This window comes from Aquarana catesbeiana, linkage group LG05 (assembly GCF_042186555.1).
Source record: "Aquarana catesbeiana isolate 2022-GZ linkage group LG05, ASM4218655v1, whole genome shotgun sequence".
NCBI classification, from domain to species: Eukaryota; Metazoa; Chordata; class Amphibia; order Anura; family Ranidae; genus Aquarana; species Aquarana catesbeiana.
The window spans coordinates 108,582,096-108,601,096 of NC_133328.1; the positions used below are offsets into that span (position 1 = coordinate 108,582,096).

The window sequence follows — 19,001 nt, forward strand, 5'->3', positions numbered from 1 at the left end:
CCCAAAATATCCGCCTGCTCTCCCATAATGTTCAAGGTTTCAGGTCGCCCTCTAAACGGATTAAGGCCTTCACGCATTCTCGGTCGTTAAGGGCGGACATTGTGGCTCTCCAAGAGACACACTTTGCTTCTCAATTTACCCCTCGGTACCTCCATAAAGATTATCCTCTTTGCTACTATGCTAACGCATCGGAAAAAAAGAGAGGTGTGGCCTTCTGCTTTTCTAGACGGATATCGTTTACCAAAACTAAAATTCTTAGAGACAAAGAGGGACGTTACCTTTTAGTTAAAGACTACCTAGGGGAGACGTTGATGACCTTCTTAATCTACTACGCTCCCAACACAAATCAAATCGCATTCCTTCGCTCCCTCTTACGATCCATGGCTCCTGAGTTTGAAGGAGAAGTAATTCTAGCAGGTGACTCTAATCTAGAACCTTGGATCATATCAGGGACAGATCTCACGCCGTCATGCTGCGATTCCCTCCCAAGCAAAGTCGCAAATTTGCACAGTTGCTTTATCACTATGATTTAGTAGATGCCTGGAGGGAAGCTAACCCCACCTCTAGAGATTACTCCCATTTTTTGAGAGCACATAGACACTACTCCCTTATAGACCACGTGTTTCTCCTCTCGGGACTGTTGCCTAAATTGAATTCCGCCAAAATACTATCTGCCCCCTGGTCAAACCACTATCCGGTTATGGTTCTGTTTTGGGAACTTACCAATAGGATAGCAAAAATGCACTGGCATCTAAATGAATCTCTTCTCAGTGATGAATCTTACTGTCTTGAGATTTCTAATCATCTGAAGACCTACTTTGATATCTATGCATCAGAGGACACCTACCCTGCAATTAACTAGGCCACGCACAAGGCTTCTATCAGAGGGGCTTTTATTCAATTGGCCTCTAGACTCAAAAAAGCTTGCAATGAGTTGATATCTGCCAAAACCAAGGAATATGAAGCTCTAACTACACAACATAAACGCTCCCCGTCCCCTAATTTATTTACTAAAATAGAATAATCCCGCTTGGAACTTAACATTTGTCTCACCACGAGGGCCGAGAAGCAATTACGCTGGTCGAACCACAAATTCTTCACCTGGCGAGATCGCCCAGGTTCCTTGCTAGCACACAAGCTTACCCCTAGACATTCACACTCGGCGCTCCCTAAAATCAGACTTTTGGGAGGCCATCTTTCTCAAGACTTTCACAATTTTTATGCTGAATTATATGGGCACCCCTGGGATGCTGCTCCTCCGTCCATCAGGGAATTCTTGGGGAATCTCCTCCTTTCGCCGATCGCGGAGGACCACAGGGACCTTATGGACCAGCCTTTTACATGTGAGGAGACCTGCAATACTATCAAAACACTACCATTTCATAAATCTCCTGGCCCTGATGGTCTTCCCAATTTGTACTACAAAAAATTTTCCGGATTGCTGGCTCTACATATGGCTCTTTATTTTAACTCCCTGCAGGATGGAGGAGCGTTCCCTTTGGATGAAAATAAAGCTTATATTAGTGTTATCCTTAAACCCAACCCTACCGCCCAATTTCACGAATAAATTGCAATTTAAAGATCCTTACAAAACTTTTAGCCTCTCGCCTTAATACTTTTTTAGCACAATATATCCATAAGGATCAATCGGAATTTATAGCAGGGCATCAGACGCTTGATCAAATTTGTAGATCCATAACCTTAATTTCAGCCGTGCACTCCAATTGGGATTCCCCACTTGCCCGGGAACTCCTGCTCCCTTCATTAGACCTCAACAAGGCCTTTGATAGTTTAAACTAGAATTACCTTTTTGTTACTTTAGAGACCCTAGGGTTCGGCCCTACATTCCTCTCCCTGCTGAAGACATTATATAGTTCCCCAGTAGCCCAAGTCTCCATTAGAGGTCACAAATCGTCACTATTCCCTATTAAACGTGGCACGAGACAGGGTTGCCCACTCTCTCCTTTGCTCTTCGCATTGGCGATAGAACCCCTGGCCATGATGATACGCTCCCACCCTAACATTCATGGTATTCATTGTGGACAACAGAAACACAAATGCGCTTTATATGCTGATGATGTCCTTATGTACATCACTAACCCTCAAGTGACCTTACCGAATTTTACCGACCATTTTTCACAACTCTCGGGCCTGTCTCTGAACTCTCAAAAAACAATAGCATTTAATGTTTCACTACCCCCTGCTATCATACAGACCCTTCAAAATACTTAGTTTTAAATGGACTCACCATTCACTCCCATACTTAGGGGTTCAATTGACTTCTTCTATTGAAACTATCTATAAAGCAAATTACCCCCCATTATTTAAACAAAACTTAGGGAGGATCTTCGTTGCTGGGCAAATTATTCTCTTTCATGGTTTGGCAAAATCAACTCCATCAAAATGACATTCTTACCCAGACTCCTTTATTACTTTAGAACTTTACTTGTGGCAATCCCGAGGGGAGACCTACAGCACTTGCAAACTGAAGTCCTGCGCTTTGTGTGGGGTAACAAGAGGCCTAGGATGCAAAAAAGAACACTTTATACACCAAAACCTATAGGTGGGCTTGGTCACCCTAACCTGCAGGCATACTTCCAAGCAGCCCAGATTGCTCAGTTAGCTTACACCACTGCTAAAGGCTCAGTCCCCCTTTGGGTCTCTATTGAGGCACTTTCTTTCCATTCAATTGCCATAGGATCATTAATGTGGCTTCCTGGCCATTTATGCCCACCTATATTATGCCCCACTCTGTCCCATTCTTTAGCAGTCTGGGACAGAACACGCCACCACAGCCCTTTATCATCCCCACATACACCACTAGCTCCCATTTTTTGTAACCCAGAGTTCCCACCTGGCTTGGCACCACAATTGTTCCAATGGTGGCTTAATAAGGGGTTATTAAGAATTGGCGACCTTCTTAACAGAGATCAAATATACACTTTGCAACATTTTAAAGACATGTTCCTAATGCCTCCTAGTGAAATATACCGATACAATCACGTTGCATTCTTTGCCAAATCTAAACTTAACCTACTGGAGGGACCCCTTATGCTCACAACATTTGAACTATCATGCCAAGCCAGGGGCTTTCAGAGGCGACAAGTATCAATAGTATATGCTTCTATCACTGAGCCAGATTCAAAACTTGCATATATGGACCAGTGGGAAAGGGACCTGAATCTTACCTTTGATCTGACTGATTTGCAGGATATAGCTTATAATCTAAAATTTCCATCAATACTACCCTTATAGAGGCCAATTATAAAACACTCCTACGTTGGTACCTGGTCCCGACTAGGGTAGCTAAAATGCATCCTTCTACCTCTGCAAATTGTTTCCGACGATGCGGCCAGCTGGGGACAATGCACCATATTTGGTGGCAATGCCCCCTCCTAACTAGATTCTGGATTAGGATATTCAATTTAATACATTCTGTAACGGGGTAAATATTCGTAGATCTCCAGAAACCGCTCTTTTTCACAAACTGCCCGATGAAGTACCCAGAAAATCAGTAAAATTGATCTCTTATATATTGCTGGCGGCGAGAATTACAATTGCTAGGTATTGAAAACATTGGGTAATTCCTCTTGATTATGTTAAAAGTAAGCTCAATTGGATCATGATTAATGATAAGCTCACTCATATACTTTGCAATAACTCCAAAAAATTCAGCAAGATATGGGACGCATGGATTAGCTATATCTCAATTCCGGGGGGGTACTCCGGGTTGACCCTCTCCTCCTTCTTCTTCCATTTTTTCTTCCTCTCTTCTCCTTCCTCTCTCTCTCCTTCCTTTTCCCTATTACTTATGTTTTTTTGTTTTTTGTTTTTTCTCCCTGGTATTTACATATACGATTCAGTTAATAGCTTTTGGGACCTTACACAGTAGCGAGCCCTGGAATAACCTCAGGGATCGCGGCCAGGATTTCTCCATAACTTCCTAACCATCACGTTCCCCCTCCCCCCCTTTTTTTTCCCTATATCATACCTCTACCCCGGCTCTCCACTATCCACCATACATGGTGGCATCCCTGATCATAACTGGGAAGTAACTGTTCAGTCCCATTAGTACTCAGGTATATGCTATACCTTTTGTTTTCTGTTGTGATGACAGATGACAAATAACTGTTCTAATTATACTTCATATGTCTGTGTATTGCTATGCTGACAATCCGAAATTGCATTGTTACATTAATGCATCTGTTTCTACCAGACTTTGTTTCTTTTTCTACAAAAATATTGAAATATGAACTGATGTAGAGGAGAGAGGTCTGCACAAAAACAGGTGGGAGGATTTTTACATCTCTGTGTATCACCGGAGGCTTGTCATTTTACTGGGTATGTAAAGGTTTACAACCATTTCAATGATCTGTGTTATTCCTCCTTTAGGCCTTGTGAAATCTCCTGGGTTCTAGGCCCAACCTGAACACAGGTTCTTGACATCCTTCTATATGAATATTAAGGCCTCTTTCACACGGGGCAGATCAGTCATGATCCGCCCCGTGAACACACGCTGGCTCAGCGGGGATCGCTCCGCCGATCCCCGCTGAGCAGGAAGATGACAGGTGCATCGCTGCACGCTGTGCAGCGACGGACCTGTCAGAGCGCCGCTCTCCCCTATGGGGGGATCGGATGATGACGGTCCGTAGTGTCCGTCGTCATCCGATCCGATCCGAAAACGGAGGGAAAAGTAGGTTTTTCCTCCGTTACACTTTTCGGATCGGAGCGGGGTCGGATGTCAGCGGACATGTCACCGCTGACATCCGACGCTCCATAGGGATGAATGTATGTCCGTTTTTCATCCGAAAACGGATGGATGAAAAACGGACATACGGATCATCCGTGTGAAAGAGGCCTAAGACTGAATTTCAGCAATTTGTACATAGCTACATTGTTCCAGCTTGGATCAATGTAAGTATGTATGTTCAGTACATGCTGATCCCCGTTGAAATTACTGTAGTAGTCATTGCTTCTGCAGTGGTCACTAGCTACTGGGTCCAATGCCAAGTGGCTGCCCTGTTCTTTACTGAACAAAGGAGGTCACCTGCGTGGCATGGGTGTCTTTCAGCGCACACTTTGCATTTTTCTAATGAATGCAATGTGTTTTCTGATTGGAAAAGGTGACATTGTGACATCATGGCCCTGCCTCTCCACTGTGTCCAATCAGAGTGGTGCCCATGCCGACTGAGCAACCTCATGTTTTTACAATGCAGCAGGGCAGTCGATTGGCATAAGTCGCTCAGTTAGTGGTGATCATAGTAGTTGTGATGCTTAATAAGGTGATTCCTAGTTTCCACAGGTATGGCACATACATACTTAAATTGTTTCAAGCAGTGCTTTTTTTTCCTCAGAGAATAGGTGCAGGAACTCCCCCCTTCTAAGTTACTTTGTGTCTCTGCCCCCTACTCACCTCTGAGCACTGACCCTTGGTTCTGCCTCTAGCCACCTCTGAGCACTGACCCTTAGTTCTGCCCCTACCCACCTCTGAGCACTGACCCTTGGTACCATCCCCTACCCAGCTCCCATCATGGCCCCTTTTGGAGAATATAAAGCCAAAAATCAGTTTGTAAGTAATGTGTATGGAATTTGGTAATAACAAGAAAAGCAATAAAATAGATCCCCTACAGCCAGCAGCAATAGACCCCCAGCAGCCAGCAACAGTAGACCCCTCCCTAAACAGTAGATCCCTTCCAGAAACAATTGACCCCCAATAACAAATGATCCTCCACCAGCAACAATAGATTTCTAGGCAAAAAAAATCACCTCCAGCAACAATAGATACCCCAGCAGCCAGCATCAGTAGACCCTCCATCACACCCCAGCACCCCTTGCCTTTGCATACATTTAGTGCTGGAAGTGCTGGAACTATGTTCCCCCATGTTCCCGCTAAAAAAAGCCCTGGTTCCAAGCTAGACCAATGTAAAGATTGCCATACCTAAGCTTTAAGCCCTGCCCCTCCTGCTGTTGTGCTTCATTCTGTCAGTCAGCTGGCAAATGCAGCATCTCTACTCCCTGCTGAGATAATTGCATTTGACAAAACTATCATTCAAATGGTTGCCTCTGTTAAATGCAAAAAAAAGCAATTGCCATAGTATGTGACATTTACCTTTTTATTACTCTTTATTTATCCACTCCAGCATGACTTTTACCTTCTCTTTAGGTTCATTTTTAATAAGCCCATTTTTGTTCAATTTGAAAAAGGATTACAAACTTTTATTATAGCTCAGTCTAAAACTAAAAACTTCTTTAAGGACTATAAAAGATTCCTTCTTTTAAATATTTGTACAGGTTTTGGAACATTGTTACTGGGGCTTACTGTATGTGTTAATTTCATGTATGTAGCATTATTTTATAATATTTATATTATGCATGAGAAACTAATATACATAGACCTTCAATTATTATAGCACATTATCTATTACCTTTTCACTTTCAGTGTCAAGAGCAGAAGTGGCTTCATCCAGCAGTAAGATTTTAGGCTTCCGAACAAGAGCGCGGGCAATGGCAATCCTTTGCTTTTGTCCACCTGAAAGCTGGGCTCCCTTATCACCGACCCGTGTGTTATACCCCTGTGTTGTTAGACACGCACAAAAGTTTACTTATAAAACATTAATAGGAAAAAGTTCATTTAACTAGCAAGGACTAATTTATTTACTTCTGGTAGGCTCTCGATGAAGGTGTGAATGTTGGCTGCTTTGGCTGCTTCTTCAATCTCCTCCTGGGGGACAAGTCTACTATTGTCTCCATATTGAATATTCTCGCGGATGGAGAAGTCAAAGAGAACTGGCTCCTGCAACACTATGCCAAACTGAGACCTCAACCACTTTAAATTAAGAGATTTAGTATCGATTCCATCAACAAACTGAAACACAGAAATCTGGGTTATTATGGAAGGCTAAACTATAGGAAATAAGAAAACTATTGAATAGCAAAGCAATCATGGTAAGTTGCATCATTAGGACATTAGTAGTAGTACCCCAACTTTTAGCATGCACAGGCCAGTTATGTCCACATGTTGTAACTGTGTGCCAAAAGTCCTGGTGTGTTATACTGAGATCAGTGGTGTATTTTGGTTTTGTGATGCCCTAGGCAAGACTAAAATCGGGCGCCCCCATCTAAATTTGTCTCACCCCTTTCTGTTTAAGATCTACCTCTTCATCTGTCAGCACTCCTTTACATCAGGGTTCCCAGAGTTCTCCCTTACACTGCCATTCCTCAGTCCTCCGCAGTGTAGGGCACTACAATTCTAAGCATAGCAGGCTGCCATTCCTTACTAAGGCAACCCACTATGCTGGGACTTTTAGTGCCCTCTTTAGGGAACTGAGGAATGGCAGTCCACTATGCTGGGACTTGTATTGCCCTCTGTAGGGGACTAAGCAATGACAGGCCACTATGCTGGGATTTGTAGTGCCCTCTGTAGGGGACTGAGGATTCCTCAGTCCCCTGCAGTCTAGGGCACTACAAATCCAAGCATAGCAGGCTGCCATATCACAGTCCTGGCACTCCAAATGCCTGCATTGTGCTGCCATCAATACCCCAGACCCCCCACACACAGCACGAGGAGACCACAGCGGCAGCCTGCTCACCCCCTTGCTGCCTTAAACTGATTCCTCCCCACTCTTCCCTTACATAATCAGTGTCCTCCAGGCAGGTCCCCCTCCAGAGTCGGGACAGCGTGTCTCTTTTCTGGGCTGGCAGAAGGGAGGCGGAGCATGTTGGAACAAGAGGAGGAGGTTACATCCTCCTCCTCTAAAGTTGGTCCTGTGTTAGCACTTCATTTTGACAGGGCAGGCATCAGGCAGGATTTCCCCATGTAAAATGCTGATTTTACTGTCCCCCCCCCCCCTCTTGGCATCATCAGGCAGCTGCTTAAGCTGGTCCTGCTTGTAGTGTCCCTTCTGCCTGGGAGTGGTGCCAACACCCTTAAAAATGCCACCCAAGGCAAACACCTGATTGCTTTGCAGTTGGTAAGCCCCTGACTGAGGGCAGGGTGTAATTTTTAATGAGAGAAGACAACCTATCCATAGCTGTAATGAACTCAGACCTCTCTCTTCAAATTCAGTGATTTAGTTATAGCCCATTTCTCCAAATTCAATTGATGGTAATACACTTGTCTATCCTGAAAAGGCCTGGAGCCACTAACCGCATCAAATTACTTTCTTTCTTCTTTGACCATTGTATAGAGATTTTTCATTTTCATTTCACTGCCACACTGGACCATAATTCAAGGTTGAATTGTGCCATTTATGACCACTCTGAGTTCATTTTGGGTATATCTATTTGTGATGGTCAACACGGGTTGCCTGGCTGTCTGTTGAGATCATGGGGCAAAATTTGAGTTTAGAAAAATTCCTTTTTCTAAATCATTATGCTCGATAAGCTCCTAAAATCTTTAAGGGTCTAGCTATAAATACTCCTTTTTAATATAAACTGAGTGGTGGTTTCGTTTTACTAGTTGTTTTAATAAGAAAATAAAGGAATATGATTGTTTCTGTGATTTCTTAAACACAAGTTATAAATGTAATTATGAATGTGAATATGAATGTCCATGGCTTCACTCCTGAGCACGGCCTTGAGCAATTTTCCTATATCAGTGATTATATACTGTACGCTTGTACATCTTAGGGGATAGATAAACAGAACTAAAATTGATCATACAAAAAATAGATACTTCACACATATAGCCTACTAACATTGTTATAATTGATGGAAATAACACTATTTACACATATAAGAATAAACATGTATATATAGGCAAACCTCTAAGTTTAAATTCAAATTTCAAAGTGTAAATCTGTTCAGTCAGTTCTCTATACCAAACACCCCTGCCATACACTATACAAGGTCCTGATTATTTACTTTTCTCCACTGCATTCAAACAATAAAAATTGGTCAAGAATGATTGCAAGGAGCAGAATCTCTTTAATGAGGTAATCTGTGTTGTCTTCCAATCAAGAAGTGCTATTTGTGTGATTTGCAGTACTGGTAAATTCAGTGAATCCCGACTGCATTGCGATTTCCTCTCTTTGTCTGAATGTAGATATGCAGTGTATTACAGAGGCTAATGCAAAGGCTGACTGGGGTACTTTTTTCTAAATAATATGTAATAATAATAAAATGATTGGAAAAAATGTTGATAAAAGAATGACTGTAATATATTGGGGTGGTTATAATCTGCCTAAATGTACACTTGAAGATTGCAAGCCTCCAAGTCAGACAAGGGGAGGCAAGGTTAAATTTCCACCTGTATATATTTTGTAGTAGATGTGTAATACAATATTTTACCACTTGTCCTTCTATAGGGTCATAAAACCTCTCCAGAAGCTGAATCAAAGTACTTTTTCCACAGCCGCTGCTCCCCACTAATGCCAGTGTCTGGCCTTTAGACACTTTAATACTGAGTCCTTGGAGAACATGAACATTTGGTCTTGTTGGATATACAAATCTAAGCTTGTTAAATTCAAGATTTCCCTCCAACTCATCCTTAAAAAACAAAGACAAAAAATATAGTGTTATCAGCAAAGTTTATTATCTCAGCAGACTTCAGTTTTACAAAAATGAAAGACAAAGTGAAAACAGTTTTTTTCTTGTACCTCTCAGTGCTATTCTTGTCAATCTATTTTATTCATCATTAAAGAAGCCTTTTAATAAATATTATTAAAGCGTTTGTTAACTCAAAAAAAAAAACAAAAACTGATCCTGTTCCTTTAAAGCAGGGGTCTCAAACTGGTGGCCCTCCAGCTGTTGCGAAACTACAAGTCCCATCATGCCTCTGCCTGTGGGAGTCATGCTTGTAACTGTCAGCCTTGCAATGCCTCATGGGACTTGTAGTTTAGCAACAGCTGGGGGGCCCCCAGTTTGAGACCCCTGCTTTAAAGCATGTTATACAGCACAGTGCTTGTTCTGTGGCATTTGGCCCCCTGTAACACCTAAAAAAACCTGGCTGATCCTGTCTGGCTATACCCCCTGTACGCTGACTCCGCTATATCAGGACTGCTGAGCTCTGACCCCCGGAGTCGTCCATATGTGTCTCCATCATACGCTGCCCTGCTCTCCTGTGTCTCCTCTGCCCTCCTCCTCCCTCCCTCCCTGTCTGCTCGTACCAGTGCACCCCCCCCCCCCTGGTTCCTGCTGCTCTCATATCTGCAGCTAAATCCTCCCATCCTCTCTGTACTATAATAATAAATGTACCTGTGTAATGTAGAAAATATGCAGATTTGTACCTATATGACCGCGGCTCCCGGCGATCAGCCGATTCTTCGTCTCTCTCTCTCCTCTCTCCCCCTCCTCCCTGGCTGATGTCAGTGGGAGGGCTCAGCCCCGCCCACTGGAACTGTGAGCCGAGAGAGAAGAGAGCTGACAAGTCAGCTGAGCGCCTAGAACCAAGCTTATATAGGTACAGATTGGCAGATTTTTTACAATACACAGGCACAGGGACATTTATTATTATGGTACAGAGGGGATGGGAGGATTTGAAAGAAGTGGATTAACAACCACTTTAAGGAGCAGTTAGGCTAGGTTCACACAGGTGGGAGTGATCTGCGGTGGATTTGCCGCCTAAATGCCTGTTGATCTTTGCTTTTTTGTAAAAAAGGGAGTTCATCAGGGGGGGAGTTCATCAGGTGGTGCCACCTGTCAAACTCAGCAAGCCAAATTAAATTTGCCATGGCTGCCACGCTTTTCTTTGCATGTGTGTGACCCCTTCTTGCTGCCTTGTTAGACTTTTCGGTGAGTGGTCAGGGGCAGTAACAATGCAGCTGAACACTGGGAAAATGCCCAAAAAATACTAAACTGCTGGTATCTGACCCCATACAGACTCTCCAAAATATTTCCTGCCTCATCCCTCATCTGCTGGAGATGTAATACCCATACAGGCAACTTAGCACATACACTATGGGCATGTAAGGCTTTATATAGTTTCTGGAAAACATCTCCTCCTTTTATAGCGTCCCTCACAGGAAACTTAAAGGAACTCACACTGAAACAGCCTTATTAGGTCTAAATCTAGACATATACCCACAACAGCATAGAATTATTGTTGCTAATGTTCTAATAGCCGCAAGACTCACCATTACTAAACTATGGAAATCTACCTTAGCCCCTAACCTATCAGATGTTATTTTGAGACTTAACACTCAGGCTCACTATGAAATAATGTTAGTGTACAAAAAGGGCTCCACAGCTAAATTCCTTAAAAGCTGGAATGAATGGATCTTACATCCTAGGGCTTCACATTTTCTGAAAAATTCTAAGAACAATTAAATTTGTTCCTGAACCATTATCTTCTCCAAAGTTTTATGAATCATGCCAACCATCCCCCTTTCCTTCCTTTTCTTCTTTTCCCTCCTCTTCCTTTAAGACATTAAGCTACAATCCCCTGTTTACAGTGAGTTCCCTTTGGGGTAAATAGGGATTATATAAACCTTAAGCAATTCTTTAAGCTGGAATCCTATTTAGGCATTTCTGTGGCAACACTGTCTCAATATGTAGCTGGAATATTCTTGTTTTACTTTTTAAAATTCAATAAAAATCTTATTGTGGAAAACATAAAAAAATGCAGCTGAATTGCCTGTTTTTACTGTCTGTGTAAACAAGGCCTAAAGGAAGGCCTTAGGCCTTAGGCCTTGGGCCTCCTCAGTTTACCTTTGTGTTTCCCATGGAGTAACAAATGACAAAAGGTCAAATGATCGTACTACATTTTCTTTAGTCCTGCCAAAAATTGCAATGAAATGAAAATTGTTAGGGTCCTTTCAAACAGGCAGCCAGAGGGGAATAAAAACTTGGGGCAATTGATCCACATTTTTGGTGCTGCTTGGGTGCGTACACATTGCTATGGCTGCATGCCATATTTAACGCCAATTCTTTGCTAATGGAGAGACTAGTAAGTTCTATCTCTAGGCCCAAGCCTATGTGAAGCTACAATCTGGTCTACTAAAACTAGGTAAAGTTACTGGCCCCTAAATAACCAAAAAATCATTATTCCCACCTTTTTTTCTGCCAGTGGAGCATATTAGGAATTGATAAAAAGCTCAGATTGTTAAATGATTACATTTAATAACTTTTTAAGATTAATTATGTCCTCTCTAGTATACTCTCTCAGGGCAGAGGAACTTGACCTTTTAGATGAGAAGCCATGAGAATTGATGTTTTTATGAAGATTGAAATGTTGTTTCCTGGCTGAGCTGACACTAAACCACAACCACCACCACAGGACATGAATGGAGAGGATCTGATTTCATATTTCGAGTCCTACTCATTTATATTATTTACTATTTCTGTCATGAGGAATCACTATCACATTCTTATTTAAAATTGCTGCATTTCCCTGTGATGGCCTCTTGGGCTTTCTTAAGATTGTCTGTAGTAATCATTTATATGTTAGCTTGTAAAATCCATAAGAAGTTACATCTATTATGATTTACCTTTCATTCTCCACAAGTTAAATTTATTTTTTAGGAAGTATTCTAATTACTATTGCATACAGGAACACATACATACAATTTTTTTTAGAAATAAATCAAACTCCCTTAACAATGTTGCAAATGAGTGAGGGTAGGTTTAAGCAGCAGTATCATAAAAATCTTTAATGGAAACCACACATGAGTATTTCTGTTTAACACACTGTTTAACCGCTTCAATACCGGGTCAATTCTGACACTTTGCTCCTACATGTAAAAATCATAATTTTTTTGCTAGAAAACTACATAGAACCCCCAAACATTATATATGTTTTTTTAGCAAAGACCCTAGAGAATACAATGGCGGTTGTTGCAACTTTTTATCTCACACAGTATTTGCGCAGGAATTTTTCAAATGCGTTTTTTTGGGGAAAAAAACTGTTTTGTGTTTAAAAAAAAAACAAAACAGTAAAGTTAGCCCAATGTTTTTGCATTTTGTGAAAGATGAAGTTACGCCGAGTAAATAGATACCTAACATGTCACGCTTCAAAATTGCACACGCTCGTGGAATGGCGCCAATGTTCGGTACTTAAAAATCCCCATAGGCGACGCTTGAAATTTTTTTACTGGTTACATGTTTTGAGTTACAGAGGAGGTCTAGGGCCAAAATTATTGCTCTCGCTCCAAAGTTCGCGCCGATACCTCACATGTATGGTTTGAGCACCGTTTTTATATGTGGGCGGGACTTACGTATGCGTTCGCTTCTGCGTGCGAGCACACAGGGACAGCGGCGCTTTAAAAATTTTTTTTTTTTTTTATTGTTAATTATATATTTTTTTTTTATTTTGACACTTTTTTTGAAAAAAAAAAAAAATTGATCACTTTTATTCCTATTACAAGGAATGTAAACATCCCTTGTAATAGCAATATGACATGTCAGGTGCTCTTAATAGTGAGATATGGGGTCAATAAGACCCCATATCTCACCACTACGCTGGGAAGCCTGAAATAAAAAAAACTAAATAAAACAATCGCCGCTTCCCAGCCGAAGCGACGCCGTTTTTTTGAATGGAGAGGCCGGGCATGACGTCATAACATCGCGCCCGGCCTCCGACGATCATAGAGACTCCGGGGACCATCTGAAATCTCTATGATCTACATCCGGCGCCGGCGGATCCACTCTCCGCCTCACCGATCGTAACGGTGAGTCGGAGCAAGCACCGGAGGGCGGCGGGAGGGGGGGGGGGACGTCCCCTCTCGCCTCCCATAGGAACGTTCCTATGGTGTAGAGATTCGCCGGCTGAAAACGGCAATATCTGAATGATGTCTGTAACTACAGGCATCATTCAGATATACAAGCTCAAAGCCCAGGACGTCATATGACGCCCTTGGTATTGAAGTGGTTAATGTTAACAAAATATGATTTATAAAATTAAGGAGTAAGATTCAGACCTTGTTTCCCCCAGGCTCACAAAGCCCTAGACCAGGGGTCTTCAACTTTGTAAACAAAGGGCCGATTGACTGTCCTTCAAACTTAAAGGGGGCCAGAGTAGCCTGTATGAGTAGAAAATGCCAGTGGGATTATAAAAAATTTAGCGGAGGGATGAATAGTGCCCCATCATTGATATTAGTGGGAGGAATAGTGCCCCATCATTGATATTAGTGGGAGGAATAGTGCCCCATCATTGATATTAGTGGGCGGAATAGTGCCCCATCATTGGTATTAGTGGGAGGAATAGTGCCCCATCATTGGTATTAGTATGAGGAATAGTGCCTAATTGTTTAAATCAGTGGAAAGAATTATGCCCCATTGTTGTTGTCAGTGGAAGGAATGGTGCCTCGTTGGCGTTAGTGGGAGGCATACTGTAGTGCCCCAAGGGCCAGATAAGGGCAGGCAAAGGGCTGCAGTTTGGAGACCATTGCCTTAGAAGGTAGTTGAACATGAAGCCACAATCTATTCTACCCAATACATTATTTTTCTGCACCAGATCTGTGGGAGCTATGGACAAATTAAATTACGCTGTAAACACACATACCCCAACACCTCTGTTCTCACTTAACCTGTCTCTAAACCTGTCTCTCTCCCCTCTTAAGCACTTTTCCACCAGAGCCATTTTTTCATTTTTGCACTCATATTAAAATGTTTTTGTATGTAAGTGCATCCAATGCATTTAATTATGTTTTTTGTGCATGGGGACAGGGGACTTTAAAAACTCTTTGCGGTTGATTTACTAAAGGCAAATATACTGTGCACTTGCTCCAGAGCTTAGTAAATGAGGTAAATTTTCACTTTGCAAAGAATACTAAATCACATGCAAGGAAAATAAAAAACAGCATTATTGCTTGTACTTGATCGGATGATAGAAATCAGCAGAGCTTCCCCTCAGATCTAGAGCAAATACACTTAAAGTACACTTGCAGTCAGGGCTGCTGTTAGAAATCATGGGGTCCCGTATAGCCAACCCCCCCCCCCCAAACAGATCAAAACAATATTTTCACAAAAAATACACTAAAATCATTATTAGTGGACACAAACATAACATAATTGACAACATTCCTGCACACCTATCACATTAGGACCTGCGGCTGTGTTTATACAACCGCTGTATTCTCACAGAGTAACAAATGGCTCCCACCACACAAACATTCAAAAAATTAAGCATAGCACACACAGTTTACTATGCTCAGTTTTCAATGGACACAGGAGTGATCGGTACTGATCACTCACTTTGTCCATTCAAAAAGGAAGGGGCCTCTTCCTCCGCTCTCCATCCTGATAATTGCCCTGTACCCGGGGCAGCCGGCAGTGCCGTAGGAAGGAGCAAGGGAGAACAGTGACGGGGGGGCACATGGGGGGAAAAAGAAGCAGGCAGAACAGGAAGGGGATCGGTGCAGGAGAAGCAATTACAGGAATGATGTATCTGTGTCTCTCCCTACAGCAGCTGAAAGCCAGTGGGAGGGAGAGAAACCAGCTTTCAGCTGCTGCAGAGAGCCTCACAGGGCATTCTTCTGTAATTGCCTATCCGCCCAGCTGCACTGATTCCCCTTGCTGTTTGGGCCCCCTGTGTGCCTGGGCCCCCTACAGGAGGATTGTTGGTCCCCCTCTATCGGCAGACCTGCTTGCAGTGCACTTGCAGTATATTTGCCTTTAGTACATAAAATTCCTAGTGTTTTGCTATCACATTGGAGGCTGATATATACGAAATGAGTCCCCTTTAAGGAGACTTCAGGGATATTTTAGATGCCTTATGCCACCTGTGGACCCCACTGAAGCTGATCAAGTACAGATTGAATCCAAAAGTGATAAATTCTTTGGGGTTTTTTCACCGGAGGTGGGGGGATCAGCAAATTATTGTTTGCTGATCTCCCTCTGTTCCACCCACCATGCCCTTCCCAGGCTCGCAGGAGGGGAAGCGGAGCTCAGGATATTTGAAGTATGTAGTCGGGGGATATAAAAGTGATTGGGTAGCTGTAACCTCCAACAGAAAGCTGACAGTCGGTTTAAAAGTAGTAAAACACAGTCCTGGCTACTATAGCAGCTAGGAATGTGTTTAAAACCCCTTGCTATCAGCTGCAGTTTACTGTATAAACATCTGTGATAGAAATGGTTAAAGTGTTCTTTTTTGTTTTGTTAAGGCAATGTAGCACCCTGGAGTTTAGGTAGGGTTGCTCCTCACAAATTTACTTGCCAGGAGTAATTATCCTGGTTGATTGCTAGAGATCTATTGATTTCTCCCTAAGTTTGGACTTGTTGCACTTTTCTCTTCTACCACTAGGTGGCCGGGTACATGGTGGTACTAGAAACGAGAAGGGCTACGCAAGATCAGGTTATGAATATATGGGGTATCTCAGCCAATGGGCTGGGGTTTTCTTGAATCCCTTGGCCTGCTGGAAGAGCCTATATATTCGGGTGAGGTCAGGTGATTGGTGTTCTGTGCCACCTGGACGGCTCTCTGGGTGGACGTGTGTTGCACTGCCCGGGGCTGCTAGGCCAGAGATTGGGCCTATCCCAGGCACATCTGGCTGCTAGGCTGTTTGAGGGCCTATCCAGAAGCAAGAGAGCAGCTCAGGGTTGGGACTGCGGCTTGCAGTACAACCAAAAGTGACGGTTCTGCCGGCCAGAGAACCTGTGGCCGGTAAGGGACTATCCGCCTTATTACCAGGGACCACAGTGAGTAACTGAAGCAAGCACCGGAGCAGTATTCTCACCAACCGGGAATGGTGAAGAATCTGGAAACCTAAGTGGGAATCACGCCAGGGACCCAGCCAGCGGAGGTGACCCTTGCAGAGCAGCCTTGTGTGTCAAGCTAGGGACAGAGCAGGCCAGCGTGGGTGAAGTTTGAGAGGTATCTAGAGTGCCAAGCTAGGGACCCAGCAGAGAAGCAGGGGTGATGCTTGAGGAAGATACCACAGTGAAGATTGAAGGAGCTTAAGGGATTCAATCAGTGGGTCTAGTGAGAGACTGGGAGCTCAGTGTGCTGAAGAACTACAAGGAGTGATTGTAGTGAAAGTGAAGGAACGTTAAGCCTTCTGTTTGGAACTGTTAAAGACTGTTGCCATAGGGGACAGCATTCCAAAACATGCAGATGTGGCATCTTGCTGGATGCCTTTCCCTGCATGGCTGTCCTCCTATTGAAGTCTCGGAGTCTGCCAATTAAGCTTTCAACTACCTAAGGGTGTCCTGGCCCTAACCCTCTCTCCCCCAAAAAGGTTTCTTAAGAGAAATAAACTTTCTTTGCATCCAAGAAGTGTCTGGCGCCCAATAACTTTAACAATACACCCACCATGCCCCACAACCCACTACATACAGAAGGATGTCAGCTATCCCTGGTCCTGGAGGTTCGCATTAGACCAAAGGAGGCCTGGGACCCTGCTACAGCAAAATGTAAATAATAATTTTCAGTATATGTCTGCAATTCATGCACATTTCACATATTTTGTCCAATGCTGGCTTCTTGTGGCTCATTCCTCACACAAACCCTTCTCTGATGCATTTTACTCTTAAACGCTTAGTCGTAAACTCTTGAGAGTGAAAAGCGTGAAAGATAGGAGTCTGTGTGGATGACGCCATGACCGAAAAAAAAAATGATAATGAAACCAGAACTTGCGGAATCTATTTCCAGAAGTGCGGAATCTATTTTCCAGAAATCTAAGTAAAAACCCAATCAGTGTTTTCAGACTTGCTATGCTCTACTTCAACACACGGTATGATATGCCATGGTAAATTTCCCCCCGTGCGTTCAGAATACAGTTAATTACCTACTGCTTTTAAAGAGAAATACTTTTTGTATTTATGATATCAGGTAGTGTTTACTTTAATAGAAGTATATATTCTATAGGAATAGAATAAAATAAATATTATTTACCAAAGTATTTCCTTCTTCACTGTAGATGTCAATAGCTGGTTTTCTGTCCAGAAGTTGAAAAATACGATGAGCTGATGCCTTTGCTTTTCCAAAATCTGGTGCAAAAGAATTTGATTGCCCCACGCTTACAGCTGCAAACATAATAGCTGAAAATACTCTACAAAAACATATGAAAAAGAAACCATAATTTATTAGTCAACCTTAAATGGATCCATTTTGTATGGCAACATCAATAGCCAACAGCAATCATAGACCTTGGAGCTACTACCCACTGTGACCACCTTAGCTTGTTCATAAAAACACAATCGAACAAAGATGGATGGGGGCAGGAGATGAGACACTAAAACAGGGAGACAACATTGATTAGGAGAGATCATATAACTTGCCCAGTCAATTGGACATGTATAGGGTAAAATGTTACAGAGGGACAGTCCTATGTGGGACTGTAATGTGCTCTGTCTGACTTGTGCAACCTCCTGTTGAGTTAGTTGAGGGCTGGTTGGACTCATTTGGTCAGCACCCAGAATTTGAGAGGCAAAGAATTTTTATACAGACTTTGAGCAGTGGCATTTTCTACATGTCTACCAGGGGCATATGTACAGGGTTCTCCATTGCGACCCCGGCCCCATGCTCCAGGGGCATAAAGGAAAGAGAAATGCGCCTCAAAAGTGCAGTGGTTAAAAGTTTTTTCACAGGCACAATGGGATTAAAAACACTTACAAGATATTAAGAGGTCATAGGCGTATAATGATTAGTCCTCCTGCGGATCGTTGTAATCCTTGTCTGTCTGGGGGAGAGAGAGAGCCGTCCTGCAGCTGTCAGAGTCCCTGGTGATGTGGATTGGCGAGGAGGTGAAGATGCGTGTAACAGCATGTAGAGGAACCAATCCCTTCATGTAGCCGCTAAATGCCTGCTTCTCCTCCTCTTCCTTATGCAGACATTCAGTGGCTGGAGGAGGGAAATCGTGGGGAAACTTCCCCCTATCCCTGTCCTGCTGCCCTGGGCCCCTGTGTACTTCCCTGGCCCCCCTCACCCCCCCTCCCACTTCACCGCCAGCTGCTGCAGGGGATCTATTAGGATTGAGAGCAGGGAAGTGGCCGATAAATGTATCATTTTCCAGCCCCTTCCTTGTCTTAATGAATAAGAGTCAGTGATCGGTACCGATCACTGACTCTGTTGTTTTTGTTTTTTTTATTACTCATTCATCGCTGAAGCATAGTAAACTGTGTTTATG

The 19,001-nt window shown here is 43.0% G+C and overlaps 1 protein-coding gene across 2 annotated transcripts in view; it reads right to left on the minus strand.

Annotated features, from left to right (window-relative positions):
- Positions 1–19,001, minus strand: part of LOC141144400 (ATP-dependent translocase ABCB1-like) — a 133,661-nt gene that overhangs the window by 8,554 nt on the left and 106,106 nt on the right. For both annotated transcript variants that reach the window (XM_073630054.1, XM_073630055.1), the window contains 4 exons: positions 17,768–17,924; positions 9,289–9,486; positions 6,659–6,865; positions 6,426–6,572 (listed from right to left, as the gene is read on the minus strand). In XM_073630054.1, coding sequence (XP_073486155.1) covers positions 6,426–6,572; positions 6,659–6,865; positions 9,289–9,486; positions 17,768–17,924 — 709 coding nt within the window. The remainder of the gene's footprint in view (positions 1–6,425; positions 6,573–6,658; positions 6,866–9,288; positions 9,487–17,767; positions 17,925–19,001) is intronic.